General features: G+C 41.4%; 1 protein-coding gene across 3 annotated transcripts in view; it reads left to right on the forward strand.

Moving 5' to 3' along the window:
- znf385c (zinc finger protein 385C) overlaps positions 1–16,079 on the forward strand; it is a 142,859-nt gene extending 126,780 nt beyond the window's left edge. For 2 of the 3 annotated variants that reach the window (XM_034711044.1, XM_034711045.1), the window contains 6 exons: positions 1,490–1,709; positions 8,849–9,244; positions 9,333–9,520; positions 10,721–10,819; positions 11,363–11,452; positions 12,590–16,079. In XM_034711044.1, the coding sequence (XP_034566935.1) occupies positions 1,490–1,709; positions 8,849–9,244; positions 9,333–9,520; positions 10,721–10,819; positions 11,363–11,452; positions 12,590–12,820 (1,224 nt within the window). In that variant the 3' untranslated portion in view covers positions 12,821–16,079. The remainder of the gene's footprint in view (positions 1–1,489; positions 1,710–8,848; positions 9,245–9,332; positions 9,521–10,720; positions 10,820–11,362; positions 11,453–12,589) is intronic. The other variant, XM_034711047.1, reaches the window with a different exon arrangement.
- Positions 16,080–21,385: the final 5,306 nt, after the last annotated feature.

The following is a 21,385-nucleotide window of genomic DNA, read 5'->3' on the forward strand; positions in this document are numbered from 1 at the left end:
TTATTCTGATGTCTCTGTTATTTTTGGCTACAAGCAAGTTATTATATGGGAAGAGTATTCTGGGAGCCATTCCACACCCACTCTACATATGTCCATGATCCAGATATAGTCCAATGTTTTCTTTTAGCAGTAGGTTTGCTTAATCACCGGACAACCAACGCACCTTTTAGAAGTGTGTTACATCCTCTTGGCTGTGCTGCTGATGTGAAAACCAAAGCTCATTTCACACCTTGTTCCTCTGCCTCCGCTGGGACTCAGCTGGATGGACAGACGGGTGGTGGAGAAGGCGCTGGCTGAATTTGTCACATCACGCTAATCTCTGAAGCCTTTCACAGCAGATCAGTCACACGATGCGCTGAAGTATTCGAGTTGTTTTAGCAGGTGCTTTGACAGCCACATTATTTATAGGCCTCCACTACATCACACCATTAGGCTCGCTAATGTGAAGTGTGCCTGTTTAGCTTCATCTCCAGAGTGCTGGTGTTTACATAGAGCTAACACATGAGACCGGTGGTGTATGTATCTGTAACCTTGTGTCTGTGCTGCAATCTTCTGTATCAAGACTTAATGTATTGTTGATTCTAAGATAATTAGAACACTCCACATTTTCCTGGTAATGATAAAGCCTTCGGTGTTTGCAATCATTGCATTTATTCATAATTCTTAACTTCAAAGCAGAGTCCAGCCTCTCTGTTTAACGTGTTTGGTGTCTGAGGATTTGCATCACTTACCTCCTGAGGAAGTGAAACTGGATGAGAGTCTTACTTGGCTTCCACATGTCAAAACATACACAATTCAGAAGGAAAAAGGCTTCTTTATAGTTAATCCTTTCATCCTTAATCCATCTATCTCTTAAATATTGGGGGTATTAAAAGTCCAAGTTACCAAGTATGCTCAGGGGGACATTTTAGTTTCACAATTTAATTTGGAAGAATGTTCCAGCTTTAAATGAATGATCTTTGTATTGATCTCTCTGCTTCTCTTATGTATGTTCTTGCTCTGACAACAAGGGCTTTGTTCTGGGATTGAAAGGGGCCATGAGACTGATAGGGATGTGAAGGTAAATCGTGATCCAGGAGAGATTGGTTTTGCTGACAGTGAGAGTGTTTTTGGTCTGATTTGTGCTTGGATGCTTGTGAGCGCTGTGTGTGTGCGACATTAGTACGATTGTCACGAGTCTAGGACTTGCAGAGGCTGACTCTCACAGTGCACATTAATAGAGTAGTTGTGGAGATGGGATCCTCTCTCTTGTTGCATATAACACATGCAATTATACCTCTGGCCTCCCAACGTGCCATCGCTGTTATCAGGTGGAAACAGGCTCTTCTCTTTTCAGGCTGCATATGCCTGCAAAAGAGGGAATATCCAGGCATGAATTTTAACATTTAACGTGCGTGGGGCCGCCTTCTCTCCAGCAGATAATGCATACAATCCAACACTCCTGTCGGCTTTTCCCAACTCAACCTGTTTTCCTCTCATTTTCCTGCAGAACCAAGCAGAGGCGCACTACAAGGGTCACAAGCACGCTCGCAAACTCAAAGCCATGGAAGCCCAGAAGAACAGGCAGCGACGAGCTGGGGAGGCCTCATCCACGGGGAGGGAGAGAGACAGAGACAGAGACCGGGAACGGGAACGAGAACGGAGCAAGACGTCTACATCAGAGGCAACACTTCCTGCACTCCTGGATACAAACTTAGTGGATGGAACAGGTACACAAACAAACCTCTCTTTTTCTCTCTGCTTCCTTGTTACACTCTGAGATTACATCTTTTACTATCCTCATAGTATCTCATTCGAAACTGAGCAGCTTTAACCCTTGATATCGCCCAAACCTCCCTGACCTGGCCCTCTGTCTTGGGCCTTGTAACGGATTAAGGGCTCTGAATCTGTGGGATTGAAACAAGAAGTGTTGTTCAAAGAAAGGAGCTATCTCGGAATTGATCGCAGCCTCACTGGGGCCGTTGTTATCCTCTATGCCTCTTAATTTCCACTGCTTGACTCCCCTTTACTCCCTCCTGCTCCATCCTATCTGTCTCTGATGCATAGGGTAGCCAAAGAAGCAGAATTTGTTTATTTGTGCTCCATGAAAAGAAGTTCACATCTCTGAGAGGAAGCAAAATAGTGGTGAGAGATTCCATTTGAGGGGCTGTCAAATTGAAAATAAAGCTGTAAAGAAATCAAAGGCATGTTCTTTCACTAAGTTCAAATGTTTTCATTTTACTGGTTTAAAAATAAACATTTTAACTTTTAAGAAAGAAAAAAGGAGTGCTGTGGCTTTCATTCAGCAGAGAATGAATGTTGACTCTTCCACACACCAGCTTTAGCTCAGAGAGCGTGAATCGCTCTGATGGCATTCTGACTGCAGAGCGAGCCCATTACCTTCTCATGTTGCACTCGTCTGGGTCCACACTTTTCATTTATCCATCCAAGGTGATGGGAGTGGAGGAGCAGGAGAGCACTTTTCCCTCTTTTATTCTCCTTTCCTACTTCATCCTCCCCTCCGCTTCCCCCGCTTTGGCAGCAGATCTCTATCTGAGCAGAATTTCAAAAAACACATTCTGATGCTAGATGGAATATCAGAGAGGAGATATGAAGGTATACCAAGAGAAGGGGGAGACAGTTTTTACTTTTACCCTCCCATTTAGAAATGCTTATGCACATGGATACACACATACACCTTCTGCCCCGAGCACTACAAGTCTCCTTCAGAAAGGAGAAAAGTGGACAAAAGACTGGGAGTCTGATAACGCTCTCATCAAATCTCATTTTAATATTCCGCCGCAGCAAAGGCAACACCGAAAGAGGGAAGCAGCACAGAGACGAAATGAGATGATTGGTGGAAAAAGCAAGATAAGATGAAATGAATGAAGGGGACAGAGAGAGGGGAATAAAAGGAGGGGGGGGGGGGTCATTGAAGAGAGAAAGTAGATAAGTCATGGCTGGTTTTTATGCTTTGAATAATTTTACTATTCCAGAGCAATTTTGTGAGAAGGAACACTCTTTAATAAGCCCAATTGTGTGATTGGCCTAATGTGAAATTGAAATGCAGCAGTGCGAGCCAGTGCTGGCATGCACCACAATGCCAACCTGTAATGGAATAGCACTCCAAATGAACGCTCCCTGAAATGAGTTATGTGTGCCATGCTGAGGGCCGGTGGGGGGGCTGTCTGGGGGTAATGTCCACATTGTCTGCCATCAGGAACCAATAACACATCTGTCTGCTCTTCCTCTAAGCACCCTGTCTGGCTCTGAATAAACAGACTCTAAACCAACAAGGTCAGCCTCTCTAGCTGCTAATGCACACGTTGACACAGGAGGTCGCTAACATTCATACCACAGCTTATCACGGTGAGGGGCCGGAGGACGAAGTGCGCCTTTTCTAAACTACACAAGATCAAATAATTAGTCACGAGTATTGAAAAGAAATGTGATTATCTTGTAGCCTTTCTAAAACTTTTGATTTTGCATTTCAAATACAAACTGGAAAGATAAAAAAAAATTGGGTGGAACACGTCATTTTATTATTCTGTACATAAATGAAGCCTGCTCTGAATGCAAGTAATCTCCACAGATTGCACACCATATAGCACTGAAGCGAAATCACCCCAGTCTAGACTTTACCCCTTAAAAGCTTTCAGTGTTCCATTTCAATCAGGAGAGACACAGTTTGAAGATCAAATGTTATTCATTACAACTTAATGAATAATGAAACTTGAAATCTTTGGCGTAAGGACTCTATGGGGATACTTTTTTGAGCGTAGGATGTGTGAATTTGACAGCAGAAGAAATTCCCCTAGAGTCCAGATACTGGTGGTTGATGAATTCTAGGAATTGAAGACTTTGCAGAGAGACCAGGTGGAAATGGGGAGGTGAGGAGTTGGAGGTGTGCACACCATCAATGCAAGAAGGAACTAGCTGGAGAGAGAGACACATTTAAAAAGACAGCAGAAAGTTGATAGGCTGACGATAAGGGCGTGCCACTGAGCTATTGGATGACAGCCACCGCTGATTAACCAATGACAGCTCCGGAGCATGCAGCTGGAAGCGGGTGAGCTATTGAACGAGGGAGAGGAGAGTTAAACAACTGCTGTGATTGCTTTAGTAGTCTTCATGTCTGAACTTCGCTAGAGCAACATTTGATATCAAAACATCACACCAATAAAGTCTTTGCTTAAATATGTTGCAAAATGGAACATAATGATATAAAAGTAATAAAGAAGGTCATAGTTTGTGATCAAACCATGCGTCTGTAGTGATGATGCAGTTCCTGGGAGACAATATGGTGGTGCTCTTGAGGTTTTGGCACCAAGGGCACTTTTGTACATCTAATAGCATATTTAATATAAAAGGCTTAGCGTATACAACAATGGAGAAGTCCTTCATGTTGTTCTATGTCGCCTCCTCAAACTTTGTTGCCTCTATCGTGTAACAGAAAAACTATCCAATATCCAAACTTGTTCTGTATATCAACATTTCAGACAACAGGCAGGACACAGGGAAGAGCAGAGGTAACATGTTCAATCATACAGAGGGAGTAATCGATGCTTATAAACCCTGTCACAGAGCAAAGGAGGAGGGAGTTAGCACTCAGAGAGTAAGTGAGAAAGCTGCAGGCTGGTGTTAGAGACAGAGGGCCTGCATCAGTAGTGACAAGCATCAATCACCCTCAGCTTTGATTGACTCTGTTGTTGAAGCCCTCGACGCAGGGACTCTGGCTGTCACACTGTAATGATGATTTAAAGCAAGGACTTTTCCCCAGGGAAGGTGTTTAAGTTCTGAGGCTGCCTTTGGATCAGCGCTCGCCGGCTAAACTGAGTGCTCCGAGTCTGTGTGTCAGTGTGTGCATAATGAGCTCTATATTCATTTACTTTGAGTTTACAGCCAATCAATCTGCTGAATTGAGATCTCGTCTGATGTGTTTACACTTTTAAAGCCCGTCAGCCTTAATTGGGCTATTAAAATGTGGATTAAATTCTTTTTATGTTAAATAAAACTGCCGATTGCCAGCCTAACATTGATCTAAATATCTATAATTTGCTGCAGTGTAGTTCCCCTCCACTGAGACCCTGCTGCTGGCACTGCACTGCCAATATGTTGGCCTTTGGTCTGACAGTTTGCCAATGCTGGTGGCAGTTTCTCTCATCATGTAGATGGTCGGGAGAAAATGGGACAACTGAAAGCAGACGGAAAGGCTTTTTGATGGAACAGGGCAGGAGAAGTCTGAGTTGTGGTATTTTTTGTTTTGCATGATTTTTTAAATCAAAACCAGCAGCAAAAAATGTTGATTTTACATCTTTCCATTGGGAGAAAAAGAACCAATAAATGTATGGTGCTTGTCCGTAAAATGTTTTAAATGTTCACCTTTAAATACAATTTCTCAGAGGTAGATTGAATTCATAATATTTTTATGATGTGAAATGTGGAAATTATTTTTATCTGGGAAGCCAGAACCTATATAGTCCCTGTGCAGCAAGATAAAGGTACACTAATAAAACTCAAATTTATGACATACTAACTCATATTTCTGAGCATTCTTTTTATCATGAGCTTGTCTTTTTTTTATTTGCTGAAATAAACAGTTTGATATTTCAGTTTGTAAAGGACTGAAACGGTTATCAACACTTCTTATTGGTTATCTCCTCGATTTATGAGCCATACATTTCAACTCTATTACAAAATAAGAGTTAAAATCTGATAGTTTGATTTCCTGGCTGATTTAACCAGAAGAATTGAGATAACTTAAACTCATTAGGGATATCTGAAATGATTCTCTACAGAATGAGATCCCTTATGATCTAATTCTTTGGATTTTTTAGGACTTTGATTTCCCTCAGCCTCTGAGTCTTCCTCTGTAAGGTGCCTTCTTAATCCATTGATCAGTATCTGTCCCCTCCAGAGGCTTCTCAGGTGGCCCTGTCTTTCATTTAAGCCCAGGATCGTATACACCCCCGGGGCCCCTACAGGGCAGCTCAAATCCCTCAGGGGTCACTCTCATTACAGCGAGGAGACTGTCTAATCTTGGTGCTATATAGGTTCTTTTACTTTGGCGGGGAATTAAAGAGGAAGACCGTTATCTCCAATGATGAATTTACTCTGAGACGTTAAAGGGAAAAATCAATGGGCCACTGTTGCATTGTGGAGGGTTAATTGTGTGTGTGTGTGTGTGTGTGTGTGTGTGTGTGTGTGTGTGTGTGTGTGTGTGTGTGTGTGTGTGTGTGTGTGTGTGTGTGTGTGTGTGTGTGTGTGTGTGTGTGTGTGTTTTTGCACTAAATGAAATGGAGATATTCAGCAAGCGTAGCGCACAGTGCTCTGGGTTGAAGTGTGTTACTCTCTTGGGAGGGCGACGGGGTGAAGGGGAGACGTGTAATGGAACTCTGGTGACTTATCGGCCGGGCCCGGGAGTCGATTGGTTTGTTTATATTGACTGAGACTCCATGTTCACTTGATATTTGAATAGGGAGCGAGAGGGAGGGAGAAAGGGGAGGTAGGAGGGGAGAAAGGAGGCTGATGACATTTACTTGCTTAAACCAATTCTAATCACTGTTCCACTGGGTTTAAAGGAGAGCTGATGCTTTATCACAAAATGCCACAAAGCTAGCACAAGACGAGCACTTAATGTTGGCTTCTGTATCTTAAAAGAGAGATATTTATTTGCAGATTAAATCCGTTCTTTCAGTATTTGCACCCAGGAAGTTAAACCAATCTAAAGCGTGTGTTAGTGGTCGAGTGAAAGACGTTTTGATTCGGGCTCGTTGTATTTTCAGACATCATGCTGTGTTGCTTGAAAAGTGTAACTGGCTAGTCTTAAGTTATTGAAAACTAATTTATCCTATCTTTATTCTTGTTACTAAACAACAATAGGGAAGGAAATTGTGCTGTTATACCCAGTGGGCAGTTTTTCAATGAATAGACATTAAAAGTCTAAAACATTTTTTTATCAGTGCCTATCTGAAGACGTCTGTCTTATTATCATCACACATTCATTCAAATATAACAGATGGTTTTTGAGTTGATCTCCTATAAACTGGGGCTAAATTGATTCCATTACCGTGCATCAAAGTCACTAATTAGACCTTTAATAATAATAATAATAATACATTTGATTTATATAGCGCTTTTTCAAAAACTCAAAGACACTGTACAATTGTTAAAATCAATACAAGCAAAATAAACAAATAACAAATAACACAGATCAAACAAAACAACACAACAGTACAATCGCAAATGAAAAGCTAACTTAAAAAGGTGAGGAGGTCAGTGAGGTAGGAAGGGGCCTGGTGGTGGAGGGCTTTGTGGGTGAGGAGGAGGATTTTAAACTGTATGCGGTAGGGGACAGGGAGCCAATGAAGATGTTGGAGGACGGGGGTGATGTGGTCACGGGAGCGGGTGCAGGTGAGGAGGCGTGCAGCAGAGTTTTGAATGTATTGCAGTTTATGGAGGACTTTGGATGATGTGCCGTACAGGATGCTATTACAGTAATCTAAATGGGATGTGATGAATGCGTGGATAAGGGTTTCTGCGGCAGAGAAAGAGAGGAATGGACGGAGGCGGGCGATGTTTCGGAGGTGGAAGAAGGCCGTTTTAGTGAGCTGGGTGACGTGGTGTTGAAAAGAAAGGTTGCTGTCAAAAATGATTCCAAGGTTACGGATGTTAGGTGCAGGAGATAGAGTAGAGTTATTTAAAGTGAGAGTGAAATTTGGAATGGGATTTGTGAGGGACTTGGGGCCAATGATTATGAGGTCGTAGTTCGGTGATAGGAAGTTGGTATGCATCCATGCTTTTATTTCAGAGAGGCAGTTTGTGATAGTGGAGTGTGTTACAGTGGTTATGGATTTGGTGGAAATATAGAGCTGGATGTCATCAGCATAGCAGTGAAAATGAAGGCCATGTTTTACCAGGTAAAAATGCTTGAGAACCAGTTCTCATTTACAAACATGACCTGACAAAAGGGGCGCCAACAGGAACAGATACACACACAGACATATAAACATAAGTGAACAAAAGTGGACAAGTAACAAGCAATGTGCGCAAGGTGCAAAAAAGCATGTGTGTATGCATGTAAGTAAAGTCCGAAGTGATCAGCAGGAGCAACAGTCAACTAAAATCTGTTGAAGTTTTAGCTTGAAGGTTGTTAGTGGAGTCAAGGTTGAGAGTTTGAGGGTGTTCTGTAAGTTGTTCCAGTCGTTAGCCGCTGCAAAACGAAAGGAATTACGTCCAAAAAAAGTAGAAGACTTAAACAAATTCAAATGAGAGGAGCTGGATTTGATCCTACATCTTTCAGCATGCAAGACTGCTGCTGTCTACTGTTAGTCATTCTCTCCTCTTGCATTAGATGTCATTAGGTATCAATCATCTACATCAGCAGCCAAGGGTCTTCCAGCCTTTTAGTCAGAGCTGCTCAGTTTAAGGACTAGCACATGAACACTTTCCCTTTTCTCTTCTCCTCCTGTGGGGATGTTCTGCTCTCTTTACGATGTCTCTTAACCTTCTTGTTACTCTCCCACTGCCCAGAAGTCACAGTCCTTATTACTTTGGTCTGAAAAATAAAATGCATTCAAGTAAAGTCTTGCCATATGTAATCATTTTTGAGAAAGAGTTCTACAGTTATCATTTTCATCACCCTGAGAGTGCTAAAATGGACAAATTGTGGAAATGGATAACATTACCAGCAAACTGTTGAATGTTTGACTTTACAACTATTGCAGAAAGGTTCTCTGTATCAAATGAAAATATAAAAATGTATCAACTCCATGTTCACAACTTGTTTTGATGGTCCAAATGACCAGTTATGAACATTTACCTGAGCTGGATTTGCTGATTTAATACTTTGTTTACCTTCATTATTCAGGTATTCAGTCTGATCTAGAACCAGCCAACCTGGAGGCAAAGCTGGAGAAGAGTCCCAGGAGCTCAGTTATGCTGACGCCAGTTTCTGAAGTCTCCTCTGCTGATTTAGTCAGCATGTCCCCTCCTCAGATATCACCCTCCTCGCAGCTCTCAGAGACAGCCTCAGACACCTCTTCTCCCGAAGCTCCAGAGGCAGCAGAGGCAGCAGAAGCCTCAGAGGCTTCAGAGGCTGCAGGCCAGACAACTGAGTCAGGCATCAATGCAGACTCATCCAGCACAAACGAGGAGTCCCGTTCAGATGAGGACAAGGACCCCAAGAAGAGCAAGGCTCACCTCCACTGTCCTGTCTGCAAAGTCACAGTTAACTCTGTCTCCCAGCTCGAAGCACACAACAGCGGTAAAAAGCGTTCTAAGGGAATAAACGTTGTTTGCATGAAAATGCTGGAGAATGTTATTTATTGTGACTTCTCTTCTGTATCCGCCAGGTACAAAGCACAAACTGATGCTGGAGGGTCACAGTGTTCAGCCGCGGCGCAGAGGGAAAGTGGTGGCAGCTCGAGCCGGCTGCAAGAGCAAGCGGCTCGGCACTAAAGGCAGCGTCGGGGTGCCGAGCAAGAACTTTCAGTGTGAAGTGTGCGAGATTTTTGTGAACTCAGAGACCCAGTTGAGCCAGGTAAGGGTCTCAATGAATGCATATATCCAGTTTGTACACATTTGAACATTTAATTGACTTATTTTTGTCTTACACTTTTGTAAACAGAAATGAGAGTTAGTTAGATAGATATGGAATCTTTTTTAACATGAAATCGAGTCATGATTTATTAATAAATGAACAGAAGGTATATGAAATATGATGCAACACACTGAACTTACAGACCACTTTGAACTTCTTGAACTTTTAGCACTACAAAAGATTTTCTGTGCTTCATGAAATGGAGGCTGAGGAGGCTAGCGGGCACTTGGAGAAGTCTTGCAGATTCGTCAAGGCAGGCTAAGTGAGAGTGGAGCTAACCCAATAGGATTTGTTAAAAGGGGCATGGAAGCACTAGTGACCCTGCAAGAAATGTGGCAACAGCATTAATAAGACAACAGAAGTACCTGCAATAGTTAGGAGTCAGCTTACACATCAAGAGACTGATGGAGCGTGTGAACTCAAAGCAGGTTTACCTGTAATGTTACAGTAATAAGAGCTATGCAAAGGATGTGTTATACAGTAATGAACAGAAATGAGACCTCCCTAGACCCTTAAGACTTCTGTAACATCACTTTGGATTGTGTAAATTAAAGAAGCAGTTTAATTTGCAGGAGAATAACAACAGAGCTTTGAAGCTGCAGCTGCATTCCCCATGTTAGACAATATCATTGATGCTACAACTAACTGCGAAGCTCTTCAGTGAGCAAGCATGTATTAACCACTCATTATTGCAAGCTACTAATTCCTCTCATATTTAATTTTCTGGTTACGTTGGCATCAAACCAGGTTGTGGAAGTAGTCTCTCCTCCTTTTGATGTTCATTAAACGCTACAGTCGCGTTCAGGGATTGTCTTGGAGGCTTTGCATACGCTGAAGTGGAATGTGGAAATGATGCAGATATGCTGGGATGTGTGAGCACCCAGGCCGCCTTAGCCTTAGACGCATTCCACCCGTCTTATACAAGCATCCCCTTTCCCAGGAGGACGTAAGCCTGTTAGGGCTGCAGCCAGCGGAGATAGTGCAGCAGGGGGAGACAGTAATGTGATGTAATTTCTGTGCACTTCAGTCATACTCGATGTGTAGCCATTATTTATTCAGCAGATAACATTTGAAGTCGTTCCTCTGTGGTATAACAGATGCTTGTTAGCTCTCTAACGGTATTTCTACTGGTCCCGGCAGCACATGAATAGCAGACGGCACAAGGATAGGCTGGCCGGAAAGCCACCCAAACCCAAATTTACCCCCCACAGCAAGAGCCTGCCGAGCACCAGCTTAGCGGTAAGTCTCAGCATGAGGACACAGACAAACCAAACACTGAAATATCCATACACACTTAGGGAAGACAAACAAGACCTGATATCTTTTCTCTTACAGCAAATATGTTTAAACCTGAGGTACACATGTTGGAATAAATCCAGTCCAGCTTGTAAACTAATGCATCTTTAAGCAGTTTTAATTTGACTCTATTACAGTTAACTGATATGACCCCAGCCCCAGTTACACACACACACACACACACACAAACACAGATGTAGTTATATGTCTCCCAGGGGCCTCTATGTCTTGCTCCTGTGTGCCTCCACTGTCATAGAGGTTAAGCACACTGTTGTACTCAGTGAGTCCCCTACCCCTGAGACAGGTCTGAAATAGTCTTACCCACCCCCACCCCCCAGTCACCCCCTCCCTGACCAACTCTGACAACAGCAGCCTGAATCAGCACTCCAGATTAATCACTTCTCTGCTCCTGTCATATACACACCTCCCCATCTCTCCCTCTCCCCACACTCCTCCTCCTCCTCCTCCTCCTCCTCCATCCTACAGAACGTGAGATGGAGTGGCTATGCAGGCGTGGCTGTGTCTGCCATGAAGAAAGCATTCAGCCAGTACAATCTCACCTCCCTCTCCTCGCAGGTCAGTGGCAGGAGAGGCCGAGCCTGGGGTTGGATTTTAGGGATGGCTGAACTTTAGGCCTGGCCACGGGCAGGGGATTCAGCACAGAAAATAAAGAAATCCTTATTTGTTTGTTGTCTTTGTTTTTTCTTTTAACAGAGGTGCTACTCAGTTGATCATTTAGTGGTGGTCTGAGGAAAAGGGCTTTGTACACAGCACTAAAAAAACATTGAATCATCCACAAGAATATACGAGATCCCAAATTATTCCTGCTTCATGTTTGATTCTTCTCTCTGGTTCTTTGTAGCATGAAACAATTTGTTTAATAGTTTTCATGCTAGAGAGGTCTGTGTCTTTGTGAATCAGTCTGAAGCCCAGTAGGTTTGAACTGGTTTGTAGTTTGTGCATTGACAAAAGAAAGCAGCTGCAGTTATCTTGGATCCACATACATTAGATTTAAAACAGCATCCCTGAGAGATGATTGGGAGAAATTATTTAACATTCAGAAAAAAACTTTTGCTTTAATTTTCTCTTCCTCTGTATATTTAGTTTGTTCCAAACAACAGGAAAGTAATAGTGTGTGTGATATGTAACTGCTAAGTTCAGCTTGTCTGCCTATTCCCGCCATTGCTTCCACGTGAACCACAGCTGCTTTTCTTTGTAAAAGAACAAACTAAGAACTTTGTCAACTTCACTTTTGGGCTCATAAAGTTGAATAGTCAACAAAGCTGCATTTTTAAAAATACATTTTCTTAAAAAGTTTGCAGCATGATGAATTACATTCATTAGCAAGTCTCATCAAAGCTAATGTCCATGCATTTATGGATTGGCCATTGAATGGAGCATTTTACCAAAGGTAAAATAAATCTGAAGCATCCCTTGAAATAAATGGCAGCCATTTCAACCTTTTCAGGACTGAAAAAGGATAGTGTGTCCTAACTGTAGACCTCACATTAACTTGTGTAAATCTGTCTGATGGGTGTTCATGCAACAGTCAATCAGGAAACCAGTTGTGGAAGGTATTTGTTTTGGAGTAATGTATAAATATGCATTCCTCTCTGTGTGCAAACAAAGCCCCTGAGCTTGGGAGGCATGTTTGCTCAGCCCTCACTGTGTTCTTCTCTCACTTCTCACCGCTCCCCTTCCTGTCTTCTCCAGACCAAACTGGCCTTGCAGAAGCAGCTGACCAAGAGCTTGACAACTGGCTTCCTGCCCAGCCCCCTCACCCCGCCAACTCTGTGCACAATGGCAACTAACCCACTGGCCCTGCGCCACCCAGTGGGCACCACCACCTTCATCCAGACCCCCTTCCTGGGCCCCGCACTGTTCCGGCCCGCCCCGGGGCCGCTGCGGGCCACACACACACCCATTATTTTCTCCCCTTACTAAAGACTTGACCCCCTTCCCACGTGAGCTCTACCCTTGACCCTTTACCAAACCCAAGGCCCTCCTCAAGTGTGATCCATATGAAGGCCACACGCAAACTATGCAGCCCGCTTGACTTACCGGAATGAGTGCACAAGTCCTGACGCTCCGAGAGAGCTGTTCTTATCCGAAAGGCCAAGATCCCCCATCATGCCTTCTTTCTGCTCCTCTTATCTTGACCTAAGGAGCAGGACCGGCCTCCAGATAGTGACTGGTACTCAGAGGCCGCTTTTATAGCCATTTCATGGGTCAACATGGTTCAGATTATGGATATTATTGTGTAACTTATTAGAGAACAAATATAGATAAGTCTAGATGTATGTTTAGTGTGGTTGCCACAAAATAAGGTCCCTTTACTTGATGCTCTTTTAAACGTTTTTAACTTATTGTTGCGGGGGTGTGATGGAAGGTGGGAGAATTAAAGATGGACACAGTCTCACTGTTATAATAAGCTTCAAGGGCCATCTAAGGTCGAGTCCTGACAGACATCATCTTAATACAGAAAATATCAAATCTCTGGAAAAGTATCCCACATCAGCTTTAAACATTATTAAACACAATTCTATACAATAACTACAAACACATATCTCCATATCGTTGAATTCCATTAATTTCCGATCCATTTTGCACCACTGGCTGTATAAAAAGATGGATGACGCATCTCCAACTCCTCATGTTGTACAAAAGTGAAGTGAAAATGCTCCTCATGATGGGTGCTAACATATTTTACTGGTATTGTCACTTAGAGTCAGAGTCTGAGCAGTGGACACTCATGGTCATGAAATATTGTACACCGCTGCAGGAGCCGCATTTGTCAACAGAGCCATCATTCATGGCATTATAACACTTTCATAGCATAAAATAATAAATGAAAACCTAAATTCTCAGAAAAATGAACACTCAGATATAAATCAGCATAATGTCTAACTACAATGACAGAAACCATGTGTGCTCTGACCTGATAGTTTGATCCATGTCTCATTTGTTGATATGGAGGAGGCCGGCTTCTGATCTGGAGGGCCACCAATATGTCTTCCATCATTTTATACAGTCTTGCGCCTCCAGCCCTCCCAAACACTGTTTTCCTGAGCCCTTGACTTATATAATTGAAACTTTTCTTCCTCTCTTCATTTCTGAGTCACAGCACAGTCAGATTATTTTCCCGCTCCTGTATCCTCAGGATTAAGCACTCATTAAGGTCCAGAAAAGGTCAGCTTGTCAACTCAACTGTGTTTCAATTTGCAGATCTGTCTTCTCTTTGGAATGACTTTTTTTTTTTTCCTTTATTTGCTTCAGTGCAGTCATTTGTGCAATGCAGCTTGAACGTTATGTTCCTGCCAAGCTGGCGGCATGGAAACATGTTTGCAGCTCTGGATGTCTTACATTGCAAAAATGCCAACCTTTCTTTTTTCCCCCTTTGTTCCCCCTTTACCCCGCTGTCGTCACCTCGCTGTTGCCCTTGATTTTCTGTGGCGTTAACTCAGCATGAGACGATGATGAGGAGCAGGGAACCTCTCTTTCTAACACACAGCCACACACACACACACAAAAAAATACAGTGGATGACTTGAAGTCTTGATGGGATTTCACAGTGAAAAGTTTGGGTGACAGTGGGTGGGGATGCTGCTCTGCTGGTGCTTGATTGACATCCTGTTGCAGTGTCTGCGCACAGCGTGGGAGGGAACAAAGCACAGTGCCATGGCAACCACATTAAAAGCACCTTAAAACTGATTTACTTACAAAAGCAATGAAAAGTTGTGTTGGTATTCACCTTCTTTTGCTGTAGCTGTGTGTTTCTTTTTTCTACCCCATGTCGATTTCAGTGAGAATTTTGCTTTGAGAAAACAAAAACAATCAGGTGAAGATGATCACTTTAAGACAAGTCTGACATTTAAAGCAATACATTCAATATGTTTTATTTATAACGTGTTTTCAGTGTGTCGTTGGCTTTATCTACTCTATACTGTACACACCTGTAACAATGTACGATGTACTTACACACAGCCAAGGGCCATTCTGAACAGTCAGCAGGAGGTCGTTTGAGATGTCCCTTGATGCTCGATGCTCACGGTCAGTCTCGGCGTGCTGGGACTCCAGCCGAGCTGTTTCCATTCATAGCTGCTCTCAGAAAGGGTGCTTCAGCGCCGTGTGACATTGCTCTTTCACTCTCAAGTAGAGCCGGGGAAAAAGAAAACTTTTGTATGACTTCCACTGAGCAAAACATTGTTATGTCAGAAACAAGTGTTTAGGATGAGTGTCACAAGTGCAACATCGACTGTCATATCGCTGTTCATGCTGTGAGCTGTCTCCCCCTCCTCCCTCCCACACAGGATATCGACTGACACGCAGTCCTCCCTCTGCCAAAAAGGACTCTTGGCAAGGTTTCATAAGGACTTGAAGCGTTACACATCATCCTCCCTTCATACCAAATCATGTTCTCTTGAATTACAGAGACGGAGCCAACCCTATACATCTTTCATTGTGCAATATGTATAGTCGTCTGTGATGCAGCAGTGCCATCTGTCGTAAAAACCCTTTTATTGCCATCCAGTGCTCGTGCTTGGATAAAATCATCATATCTATATTTCTGTTTTAAGGACCTCCAAGTGTTTCTGGGTAATCAAAGCCACCGGGTCCCCCCGCCATATCGATGTGACCTCCCCCCCCTCCCCAGTCGCACTACTCAGTGAACCAGCCAGCCTTTAATCTTCACTGTGTGTTTGTTTCTGTCGCTCAGTGGGAACTCTGACCTGAAGAAGTGAAACTTTGTTAAGATAAAGAATCTAGAGAAGGCAAAATTATATGTAGAAACCATAGAGTAACTATAGAGATTTATCAGAGTTGCTATTGTTATCTGTATCATAAAGATCATAGCAGAGGGTAGATTATGTTATTGTAGGCTCCGTGCAGCATACATGAGGAGGAAAAAAGCTTTCTTTATCTTTGTTTATTTACGTGGTTTTACAAACATGTTTTTTTAAAGTTCAAGAGAAAATATGTAAAAGCTTTTCTTTTCTCTCCTTGTTGATTAATAATATTATTCAAGGCCTTTTTTAAGACAATATCCTAAAGTCACATTTAGCCAGGCCTTCTCAGGGGTGACAGGTTGAGCAAAAGCTAACATGACCATCCATTCAGGGTATCCCTCCACAGCTCGGGAGAGCAGGAAACACTGTACGCATGGATGGAGTGACAAAATAAAAACTTACAGTGCTGTACCATAGAGAGTCAAAGTGGTGGATTTTGGAAAATAAAGCTTTTAGAACTTGTAAAAAAAAAAAATAATGATGTTTTTTGTGTGTGTTTCTCTGCATTATAAGTGAAAAAGAAAAACAGTTACATCCCAGAAGGCACTGCTTTGATTCAGATTGACATTTTTTGCAGTAACAATATGTGTGTGGGTGTGTGTAAAAAAAAGGATTCAGGCAGATGATTGCTGATGAATAAACAGCGACAACATGAATGCTCACATTTACAAAGATGCTCTAAACTGTAGTCTCTCTCAGTCTTTGATTAAATCATGTTTGGTAGGAGAATCACAGGAAGAAACAAGGGAAAAAATCTGTTTCAAAATCCTATTTAAATCAGATGAAATCTACTCTATATGTGAATGTTCTGGCTCCACACAGCACGTGTTTGTGTGGCGACCCACAGCCAATCCTTTCAGTGATTTAAGGAAACAACATGTGACAGCAGGACTGAAGTTTAGCATGGATACAACAAGCTGAAGCTGCTGTGTTTGAGCTCTGTTGAATGTGTGGCACACAGAGGACTGATAGACTAATACACCTGATTGGCTGCTGTTTATCTGCAGATTATTCCCCACATTAAGCCTTTCCAGGGTGCATTGTGCTCAGGATTGGATTTTGCTTCAGCAGACAGATTTTAGAAGGAACAATGCAGAGGAGCGTCTTGCTGTGTGATAAACGGTGACTTCATGCTTTTGTCTACCTCTCAGGATAATCATGTATTTTTCTCTGTCAGCTCTGTAATCATTTCCTTGTTTTCCCTTGGATTATTTATTGTCCTGTGCACCTCAGGCCAACACTCCCACCCGCTCTTTGTGGAAACAGCAGATAAGCACAGATCAAGTCCCGCCCCTCCTGCAGTGCCAATCAAAGGAAGGCAATTGGATCCTACAGCGCTCTGAAAGTGTGCGATGTGGCAGAAGGACACGATGACCTCGCTGAGCTGTGACAGCCGAGTATCCGCTGTATTGATCCATCATTTTATCAGGCTAAGTGATACCCTTATCTCCTCTGTGGTGGTCATCCCCACTCTAACCTGTAAGGGTGACCCCTCACACACACACTATGTGTGGATCTGTGTGGCAAAAAGGGAGTAGAGGCTGCTTTTAAAGTGAAAACAAATGAATTGCTTTCAATTAAAGGCCCTTAATTAATCAGCTAATTAGGTCTGCAAAAGATGTTACCTATCACGTATGCATGTTAAACTATATCAGTGCCAATATTCACATCATTAACATCACATTAACATGTTTAATAGATGATGTGACATCATGATTGATTGTCCTCAGTTACCCCTTTCCACTAAAGTGACTCAGGTGCTAGTACTGGTTCAGAGTTCTACTTGTGAACCCTCTAAGAACCAGCTTGCTTTTCCACAGGCCACAAAAGAGCCACATCATGACGTCAATGAATACATCTCGTATTCTCTGACACACTTACCCAAAAAACACCATGTTTATTTATTTTATTATTCTTAAATAAATGATTTATTTAAACAATCTTTGTTTAAACTTTAATAATATAAAATAAACATGTTTATGATGCTGCTGTTACCTGTAATTTAGTCATATTAACTCATAATATCTCGTACAAACTTAAACAAGTCTAATTACTTATTAACTCATGTTCGTTACGAGGTCACTAAGCTATATTGTTACTAATGCAGGTGATTATAAAATATTTGATGATAAAAAAAAATCGTCCTTATAAAACAGTTTATGTGATGTCACATTTAGCTTAATGTTGTGATTACATTAGCTATCTTGACTAATAGTGTAACATAAGGGATTCTGGGAAATTGAATATTGAATGAAAATAAAATAGTAGCACTGAGTGCAGCTGAATTACTTCTTATCTGAAATGTGTAATTAGAGGAAGCATCAGAGTAATTGTGCTCAGTATAACAAACTAACGTTGACTTTTAAAGCTCCTGTAAGGGGTTTTTAGCAGCTTATTTAATAGACTAAATTAACAATGATGACTCTTAATGATGCACAGAAGACCATCAGGGACTAGATTAATTATTTCTTTATGGTTGTTTTTAATGCCCGAAAAACTGTCGCCTAGGAGGCATCAAAGAAAGTGGTTCACAGCACGCTGCAGAGACAGACTGTGGTTACATTTCCCTCCGCACAGATTCACAGTGAGGGATACATTTGACTTTTCAAAGATGAGATCTTTCATCAAAGAACATTATTTACACAGAATAAGATCAGCAGAAAGATAAGCCAAACACCAATATGTCCTCACAGGAGCTTTAAAACCACGTGACAGATCGCTGCAACCATGTACAGTTATTACCAAGTATTTATTTCTATATTTCTAACTATTTTAGGGCAAAAGTAATTCAAAAAGTTCTAACTGTGGGTATAATAAGATAATAACCTCCTGCAATTTGCAGTCAAGTAAGATATCTCACTGCTAGGGATTATCTATGAAGTGTAATTTGTATAAAAAAAATACAAAAATAAAAAAGATGAGTGCACTGCAACTATATCCTTGATTGTTCAGGAAAAATGGCACAACAAGGATGACAGAAGGAGATGAAAGGATTGCAGTAGTTGAGCAGTAAATCAAATCAATTTATTTTTGTTGTTGATGTTTTTAACTTCCACCATAATGTTTGTCCTTATTTAGTCTTTTCACTGAACTTAAATTTTCTCATCCTCGACTGGTAGGAGACAATGTGTCAGCACGTCCCCCTGGATTACGACAAAGGTGACACTCGATCAGCACACTCACTGGATGCACAAACTGTAAGAAAGATCCAATTTGTGCCGGCTTCAGGATGTTTTCAGCCTGATTTATTCCAGATTCAATCATCCTGAGCTTTCAGGACGAATGAGCTGAGTCACAGGCTCGTGGGAAGCAGCATGACAACTAACATTTTACAGAAATGATGGCTTAAGGGTAGCTGATATATCAAGCCAAGAAGAAAAAAAGTGGCAGTGCCTGTAACACTACTGCGTGGGATAGTTTTGTTAATGTGGTGCTTCATGGCTGTGAAAAAGAAGGTCAGTGCAGCAGCTTTTATTTCTCCTCCAAGAAAAAAAATAACAAGTGGGGATGAACTGTTATCTGTGTTATGGATCCCTTGGGAGCGCCGGATGCTCGGTAGCAGTCATGACACACTGTCATGCAACAGTAAAAGAGCATTACTGGTGGCAACACAAGGGCGTCACCTTGTTGGGTCGTGACTGTGACTAGGAGAGAGAATTTCTCCTCTGTGGGGAGTGTAATTTGAAGACAGAGGAAGGATCATAAATCACACAGACGGTTATAAATCGATCCTTCACTCTTGCCCTCTCACTTTCTGTATTTCACATTTAGTATTGTGGATCTTCTGATTCTTGAGTAGATCAATACAGAAACAGAATATTGGCAACTTACACTAGAATCTTTATCCCTGTCAGACCATTGGGAGGTGGAACCAACACCACTGTGCGCTGTGATAGTCCAAACGTTTGATACAATAACTGAGTGAAGTAACAGCAGGCCCTGGCTCAGTTCTAGTCATTAAAGAGAGCATGATTGAAATGAGATGGTACATGATAGCACCCGCAGGGGAAACTAAGGTGAATGTAATATCATTTCAGTCGTGTTCCACTTGAGGTTTTCTCATTATCTTGCATTAACCTCCCAAATTAACGTGCCCACGTGGAGCTATAACATCATTTTCTGTGCCTAAATATATCTGACTTTGTCTGACACTGTTTTCACTACCTCTATCTAACATGCACCTGGCACATCTGATCAATCTGACCTTTTCAGTACAAATAGAAACTCCAACAAATTACATTTACAATGGAGTCTTTGTGCAGTTCTTACCCAATTATAGTTTCATTATCAGTAAATCAATAACACTGATTTTTTTTCTTTCAGGGAGATAACCACTCAATATTCAGTTAAGAATTATTTGTGCATTTTTATTAACATTTCCTACCATGACAAAAGGTGTTGATATAGCAGAGCAAATGTGCATTTGGTTTCCAATTAAACAAACATTATATGTCATCAGTACTATATCCAATCAAACCTAAGTTCAACATGAGGCTATAATATATACATGTGAAAATTATATTCTTATGGCGTTGTTTTTGATTAAATAGTAGAATAAAAACACTATTTTTAGCTGAGGTAAAATAATTGACATATACTACCAGTCAAAAGCTTGGAAACACCGTCTCATTCAACGTTTTTTATTTATTTTGATTAATTGAAACACTGTAGATTAATACTGAAGACATCAAAACTATGGAAGAACATATATGGAATTATTGAATTCACAGAAAAGTGTTAAACAAACCAGAATATGTTTTATATTTTAGATTATTTAAAGTAGCCCCCTTTTGCCTTGATGACACCTTTGCACACTCTTGGTATTCTCTGCTTCTGTTTGTCTGCCTTTACATACATATGTGCAACTCAATTATTAGTAAAAGACAGGAGGGTCACACTGGAAACAAGCAAAGTGTTAGGTCAGACTTGATGTGACTTATAGGGTTGCAGTTCAAAGTGTGGCCACTGGAGGGCAGTAAACGCATAATCTTCAGTACACTCTAAAATATAAATGTGCTTTTATCAATAAGTCGTTTGATAAACAACCTGACAGTTTTATTTATTTATTGATTTATCACTGACACCAACAACCAGTATTTGACTTAATGTAACACAGGCGTTTACATGACCGCTTCTTTGTAGAGACAGACGGTTATCCCAGTGTCAACTTTGTAAACAATTTCAAGGTAATTGTTGCATGATTAATAAATGTATCATGTTTTTAAAAATGTCCTATTTTCCAACATTTTTCAGAATAACCTTTAAATTAAAGGTTACTGTCTCATATATGTTTGTAGACTGATATAGTTAATGGCTTGTGTGGCAAACACATTTATTGCTGAGATAAGATGCAAGAGAGCTTCTCGCTAGATTTTTATAGTATTTAGTGTCTTTTGCAGAGATCCAAAACATACATTTTTTTAAGTTTCCTACAAAATAAAACAGGATGAAAACATTTGGTTTGGGTTAGTGGACAGTCAGAGACATCTAACCACTAAACACACCATTAACTAAAGTTTTTTATCAGCTGTTTTAGGAGGGCTCAGTTTGAATTTGTCATTCTTTAAAAACTATAACTTACCCCTCACATTGAATGGTTGGAAGTTATACAGCCCCCAAATTGTCAGTGCATAGATTTCTGGTGTAGCGTTGACTACATTCTGTTAACACACTACGCTTCTGTAGTTTTTACTGTATTTGTTTTCCAAAAATAAGAACTCTG

The sequence above is a fragment of the Notolabrus celidotus genome, chromosome 20, assembly GCF_009762535.1.
Source record: "Notolabrus celidotus isolate fNotCel1 chromosome 20, fNotCel1.pri, whole genome shotgun sequence".
NCBI lineage: Eukaryota > Metazoa > Chordata > Actinopteri > Labriformes > Labridae > Notolabrus > Notolabrus celidotus.